Here is a 7,071-nt window from a genome sequence, read left to right as displayed (position 1 = left end):
AAATATCATGCATCAGTGAACACACTTCTTTGTTTGTCCATCCTTCAAATATCATCCGTCCGTCCTGCAGTATGTCCTTCACTCTGTTTTCAAACTTATTTCAGGAGATTATGTCGATGCAGTCCACCTTTTTTATTCATCCACACAGATCAGGGTCATATCTGCCACTGAGCACAAGGAAGGAGGTAATTTTTCAGGTTTATTCTGCTATTTTTTTTTACCTGCTCTGACTGCATCCAGCCTTAATCAGGGAGTGAAAATACCCAAACTCATTTTTGACTTTCTGTTGTCATTCTGTAGTTAATTCAGTTGATAAATGAACAAGGAAAGACTGACTGTTGAGGTGGAGAAAGAAAAAGCAGCTTTTCTTCTCTTCTGCTTGTTGTTTGGTGGTTGGTGGGCAGACAAATGGAGTCGGTTCTGTGAGTCGGTGTGAAATGACATGCAGCTTGACGTTCTGCATGTGGTGTAAAATAAAGAGCCTTTAGTCAGACTTCTCATCTTCTCGGTTTAACAAAATATAAAACAAGAACCCAAAATGCAACAAAAATGACTAAAATCTACAAATCTTCACCGATCATCACTCAAAAAAGTATTAGAGAACTGTTCTAGGTAGGAAAAAATACTGTTTCATTATTTATACACAACAAAAACATAAGAAATAAAAGAATAATGCAGGATATTAACTTGTTTTTGTTCCTGTTTCACTGAAAGTCTCTGAATGCTTGTGAATCACTAAAAAAATTGGACATAACTGAGATATTGTGTGAAACTTATTACAAACATTCATTACAAAAATTACTAATAAATTTACAACCCAGAATCCCAAATCACACTTTGCCTCAAGAGGTTTTATTAATGTGAAATAAAAAAAGAAAGCAGTGCTTAAGAACTGGGCAACCTGGTGCTCTAATTTTTTGGGGGAAAATAGAAACAAAGTTCTGCTATTTAGTTGCGTTTTGAAGCAGATGGGATTTCCTCAAATTTAATAATTTAAAGGTCCAGCGTGTCAGATTTATGGAGGTCTATTCTCAGAATACATGGAATAATGGAATCAGTGAAGGTCTCCATGTTGCACCACCATGTTTCTACGGTAGCCCAGAACGAACAAACCAAACTCTGGCTCCAGATGACCAGCCTCTAGCGTTTTTTGTGAGTTTATGCAGGTTCTCCTACAGCTGGCGGCTCACTGCTCGATGAACTTACAATTTCATCGAGCAGACTCAAAATAATTTTAAGTGTCTGGGGAGTCAGAGGGTGGGGGGTGTTTGACTCATGACCTTCTAAAATCCTGCCTACAGATCTGAACCAGGGCTCAGGATTTGGGACTACTTTTGGGACTTTTATAACTTCATTTTTTCTTTAGGGGTGCAAAATATGGTAAGAAAAAATCATACTGCGATTATTTTGACAGATATTGCAATTGTGATTAGTGGCAATGATCATTTCTCCATCATAATTTTCATTTTCACTGAAAAAATAGATTAAAATGTGACATTTGCTGGAGTCTGTACCAAACAAAAATATTTTCTTACATCTGGAGAAGAAGATTTTTAGGTCAGGTCATCTCTGCAGCACTACAGTAACTCATTATAATGTTGTTTTCTCACACTTTTTTCCTTTTCTGCCATTTGGATATTGCAATTATTGCAATAGTGATCAGTTGTGCAGCCCTAATTTGGATACTGTGATTACTTGTTCCGCCATAAATAAAAATTTAGACCCAAAATTAGAATTCATAAGTTTCTCTCTCGAAGATCTGCAGTTTATTTGAGGCAAAACCACCTAAAACCACCTTAAAGGTGAAACTCTCTTTTTCAAATTGATTCAAGACGTCAAATAAAACCCAGCTGTGCCTCCTCAGCTCCATCTCTCCCACCATCCATCCATCCATCATCCATCCATCAGTCCGGGCGCTTTCCCTCTCTCCTCTCCTCCCTCCTCCTCCTCCTCTCCAGCCACTGTTGACGTCCATGGCTCTGTCACCCGCATCAGCGGTATCCACGCTGCTCTCTGGTCCAGTCATGTAGTCATTATGTGTCTTCTAATTCCCTCTGTACTCTCGTCCTGTCTCTGTTTGTCTTCTCGCGGCTCTTCTGCGCTCTTTCTCTCAGTTTTTGTCACAGTTCGTTCATAGTCAGTCGTCGTTTCTGTCGGAAACTCTTGTTTTTGCGCTTTTCTGTCGCTTTGGGGAGTTTCCGCGCGTCCGAGCATCCCGCACCTCCTCCGGCTGCTCCACCTGGACCCGTCGCCGTTAATTTAATCACCGGTGCGGTCACTTCTCGTCGTGACTCCTAATTGTTTCCTGGCAGGTTTGAAAGCACCGGGGAAAAGGCTCATATGAGTGCGCCTCCGCTGATCCGCGCGCCCAGCCCGCTCCCATTCTCAGGGGGGACAAACAACACCAACATCGGCACCGGGGGAGGAGGAGGAGGAGGAGGAGCAGGAGGAGGTGGTGGAGGAGGAGGAGGAGGAGGAGGAGGTGGCGGTGTGATCTCCTTCCACCTCCAGATCGGTCTGAGCCGGGAGCCGGTGCTGCTGGACGCCGCAGAGCTCAGCCTCAGTCAGGTGCGGGAGGTGGCGTGTTCCATCGTGGACCAGAAGGTAAACCAGAAGCGTGTGAGCAGCAGGACGTCTAACTCCTGCAAAAGTTTTAATCATGTGGCAAAAGTTCAAGTATCAAAAGTTAAAGGAGCCCCAAAGCAGTTCACTGTTGGTGCATTAAAGGGAGATTCAGTAGTTTTGTTTTTATCATAAAACTAAATATTCATACTACAAGACCTACAAGTTAGAGCTGGACTGATTCTGGGTTTTTGAAGCTGATGCAAGAAAGATATTAGGTTCTTAAAACATTGCAAAATTAATAAATTGAATATTTATGAAGAATAAACTATAGACCTACAGAATAGGGTTGCAACTAATTATTATTTTCATAGTTGATCAATCTGCTGATTATGTTTTTCAATTAGTACTTATTTGATCTATAAAATGTCAGAAAATGCTGAAAAATGTTGATCTGTTCCTAAAGCCAAATGTGATGCCCACAAACTCAAAATCCAAAGATATTCAATTTACTGCCAAAGAGGAGGGAAAAAAAACTGAAAAATATTCACATTTAAGAAGCTGAAATCAGAGAATTTTTTAACTTTTTTTTTTTAATGAAAAAATGACTCAAACCGATTAATCAATTATCAGAATAGTTGACGATTCATTTCACAGTTCATTAATAAGCAATTAATCATTGCATCTCTATCACAGAATTCAGAATAAAACACATTTTTACAGTGATCCCTAAAATATGGTTACCATTTGTGAAATATACTGGAGGCAGGATGTGTCACAAAATCTACTGTTCAATATAACATTGACACTGAAACAGTAGCCTTAAATTTGACTGGTGTTTTTTTTTTTTTTAATAATAACATTCATAATAAATAACTATGACAGAAAAAATGTGTGTGGGATCATGTACAGTGGGAAGGTTTACACAAAAAATTAAACTTCAGCAGGGTGATGCAAGAGCTTGACGCGAAACGGAGGGGTTTTAAATCAGCCTGAAGGAGTTTATTTGCCATAATGACCTGCTCACTGTACATTATCCACAGTATTATTGCATTGCTACTACTACGACATTTGAGTACATGCAGCAGCCGTCCCAGCTAAACAGAGAATAAATAGCAGACAGGGGGGCATTCATGTGGGTTCTTCTCGGGAACACAACCTCGTTTGAACGCACCATATGATCAGAACTGCGTCCATAGCAACTATCTGTTCTTCATAGCAATAGTCACTTCTTCATAGCAATGGTCTGCTATACAGAAATAACAGACCTTAGAATGATGTAAAATCAACTATTTATATATAACAAAGCTATATATATTGAATTTGTACTTAAGAAAAGGAATAAAATATACATAAAACGTTAAAATAAAGTGACAAAATAAAAACAACTGGTATTATGTTTTCAAAAAATGTAAAAGGTTACATAACTTTACACATCAGTTGGTGATCTGAGGTGGTATGAGGGCGTACCACCCCCTTTGTTAGCCCCTCCATCCCTTAGGAGCAGAGTTCAGGAGCAGAGGCGTTGTTGGTGGGCAGACAAACGGATGTTTAGCTGATGTTAATCTACGCTTCCTGTTAGAGTCTGTGGCCCCGACCGAGGCTCTGAAATGTCTGTGGTGTGACGTCTCTGTCCTGATAAATCCATGGTGCTGTCCATGGTGCTGAAATGGCAGACATAACTTTACGATTTTATATGAGTCTTTCTGTCACTTTTGTCTTGGATCTGTAATAGTCCTTTATGAGAAAGCACCATATCACCGCTCTAGCTAGTTCAGTGTGGCTAATGTCACAGCTCAGCTGAGGAGAAAGACATTAATGTTTACATCCCACAATATCACAAGCACAAGCCTCTCGTCTATGAGTAGATGCACACTTCCTCCTGTGTGGTGACGTACTGTTTTTTTGTCAGATGTAGTTTGACAGAAAGAAAATAGTTCCTTCATGAAACTGCTCTTAATAAAGTCTCTGGATTATCTTGAGGTCATGATTTCTAGAAAGATGAAGTGCTGTTAAATTTTTTAAATGTATAAATGTTTTTATACTAGAGAGAAGGCAGAAATTTCTACAGCCAATAACTCCAGAACTCAGGAACTCACACCAAAACTATCTAGATGGATAAATAGTGCTGTCCCTTTAAAAGCACAGTCATGTCAGGTGATGTACTTTAGTGCATCATACAAAACAAATGAAAATCAATTCTTGACCTTGAAAAGATTTGTTTGAAGAGTAACTTAAACTGAAAATGTTGTGGTTTAACTTTTCATTTTGCTGCAGTGATGTACAGGTGTACTCCTGGACCCTGTGACATCACTGATGGGCGTGGTCAGAGGTGAAACTTCCACCCAGAGAAGGCAGCAAAAAATATTAACCAAAAGTCAAATTTAATACAGTATGTACTGTAGAGTAATCATCATAGAGTACTGTTTCAATGTGTAAATATCACCACACTTTACCACTTCACACTAATAGGAATTTATATAACAAGTGTGACGTCAGATTTGAATCAAACTGCAACTGGAAAGCTTCTCCCAGTTAAACTTCACAAAGCGACTGGGAGCTGTGTCACCACCGCCCACAGTTTATTCACATTGTTGTTCAGCTGTGAGCTGCTCCCCCATTTCCTCAACTTCATTTATAGTCACTTTTCCAGTGTGACTGCACTAAAAATGTGCTCAGAATCAGTGTGTAGTCTAGACCTGGGGCACATCAGCGGATGGAGTTTGCCCAGTTGTCATGGAGATGACTGAGCTGAGCTATGTATGGCGCCTCGGTCACCTGATGACCTGATGCAGACTGTATCTGCTAAACAAAACTGCAGATGGGGTTAAAATTATAAGTAGAGCGGATGTATTGTCTTGTTTTTTGTGTCAAGCCCTTGCTGTTAATCCAGTCTTGCTTCTAATCCTGTGGTTTGAATTTTGATGCAGCTACACTGACTGATGCTGTCAGTGACGTTCAGGGTTATAAGTATGATAGAGGCAGTGTGTGAGTTTGTGTTCAATGTTTCTGAATAGAACATGGTTTGTTCAGGGGCCAAAGATCTGTCTGTCAAAGGCATCTGCCCCCCCCTCCTACAGGAGTCAGAGGTGATATTATATTGGCTTGATAGTATCACATCCTCTGTATGAGTGCACTGTTAACATTTATATTTAAAAGTCAATGAAAAGTGGGCATAAAAAGATGAAAAATATCCACAGAGACTCAAAAAAAAAAACAAAGTGATGCCACAACCTCACAAAGATTCAAAGCATCCACAGAGATACTCACAGTGACTGCAAACAACCTCAATAAGACGACAAAGACAAACAAAATGACCACAGAGAGAAGCAAATCAATCACCAACAGCCTACAGCGACCACAAAGGAGTCAAAACAACCACAATGTGATGTGAAATGACCACAAATTGATGGAAAACCACAGTGAAGCAACTACAAAGACACTCAAAACGACAACAAAATGATGCAAAAAGGCCGAAATGTAACTACGAAGAGACTAAAAGCAACCATAAAAAGACCCAAAACGACTACAGAGAAACTCACAATCACCACAAAGTGACACACACTACCTCACAGAGACTCAAAACACTTACACAGACACAAATTGACCACAAAAGAAAATAAGAGAAATAAAGAGACACAAATCAATCACAAACACAGACTGATCACAAAGAGATCATATTCTTGTGTGTCTGATTGTGACTACAAGTTCATTTCTACTGATCAGGAGGTTTTGGAAAGACTGTCTAAAAGGTGTCTTCACTGCAGGACAGTAAAGTTTGACCATGGTGTGTCAGTGACTGTTGATCTCCGCGTGTCATATCAACCCTGGTGTCGTTACAGACTTGGTCACAGATCGGAGAAAAATCGATATTTGGACTTTGCATGAAATTGACATTGACATTTGGTAACCCCATGCAGACGGTCCCTGTGATGATGATGTCTGGTGATGACAGTCTGTGACGTGTCACTGACATTTTCCTACATATATACATACGTGTGTGTGTGTGCTGTGAGGGGGGAACATTCAATAACTGACATGTATGGATAATGTGCAGTGCCATAGGCGATACCCTCTATAGTAACACTAACATTCAGTCAATGACACAGCTTTAACCTTGGTGACCTCCTGGACCTTCATGCATTAACTCTGACTGTGTTGAGCCGTAAATGTCAGTAAAACACAGGAAATTCTTAAATTCTTTTGATTCTTTCATCTTCCACATCAGTTTTTCTTTTTTGTTTGCACTGTGTCTCAGGATCCATTAAATCTGGCAAATTAGACCGATAATGAATTTAAAAAGTGACACGTTTGTTCGAGACATAATTTTTCCAAACAATGAGGCAAAAACAGTGAGTCACCTTGTTGACAGTGTGATGTTTGACTGGAGGTTTGAGACGAGACATTCAGTGGTGCAAACAACATGAAGCCTGAAGCAAGTGTGTGTTTTTTTGTTTGTTTTATTGTGTAACTGGGGTGAGGTGAGGTTAGAGGAACGTCTTCTGAAAC

General features: G+C 39.9%; 1 protein-coding gene across 1 annotated transcript in view; it reads left to right on the top strand.

Moving 5' to 3' along the window:
• The first annotated feature begins 2,015 nt into the window (after nt 1-2,015).
• The window catches only part of prkd1 (protein kinase D1), a 56,696-nt gene continuing 51,640 nt past the window's right edge, over nt 2,016-7,071 (top strand). Inside the window, exon 1 of the mRNA XM_084742170.1 lies at nt 2,016-2,604. Coding sequence (XP_084598296.1) covers nt 2,341-2,604 — 264 coding nt within the window. The 5' untranslated portion in view covers nt 2,016-2,340. The remainder of the gene's footprint in view (nt 2,605-7,071) is intronic.

This window comes from Lutjanus erythropterus, chromosome 18 (genome assembly GCF_056507025.1).
Source record: "Lutjanus erythropterus isolate fLutEry1 chromosome 18, fLutEry1.hap2, whole genome shotgun sequence".
In the NCBI taxonomy this organism is placed as follows: domain Eukaryota; kingdom Metazoa; phylum Chordata; class Actinopteri; order Lutjaniformes; family Lutjanidae; genus Lutjanus; species Lutjanus erythropterus.
Note: the sequence above shows the minus strand (reverse complement) of the source record. Positions and strands in the feature narration are given on the sequence as shown.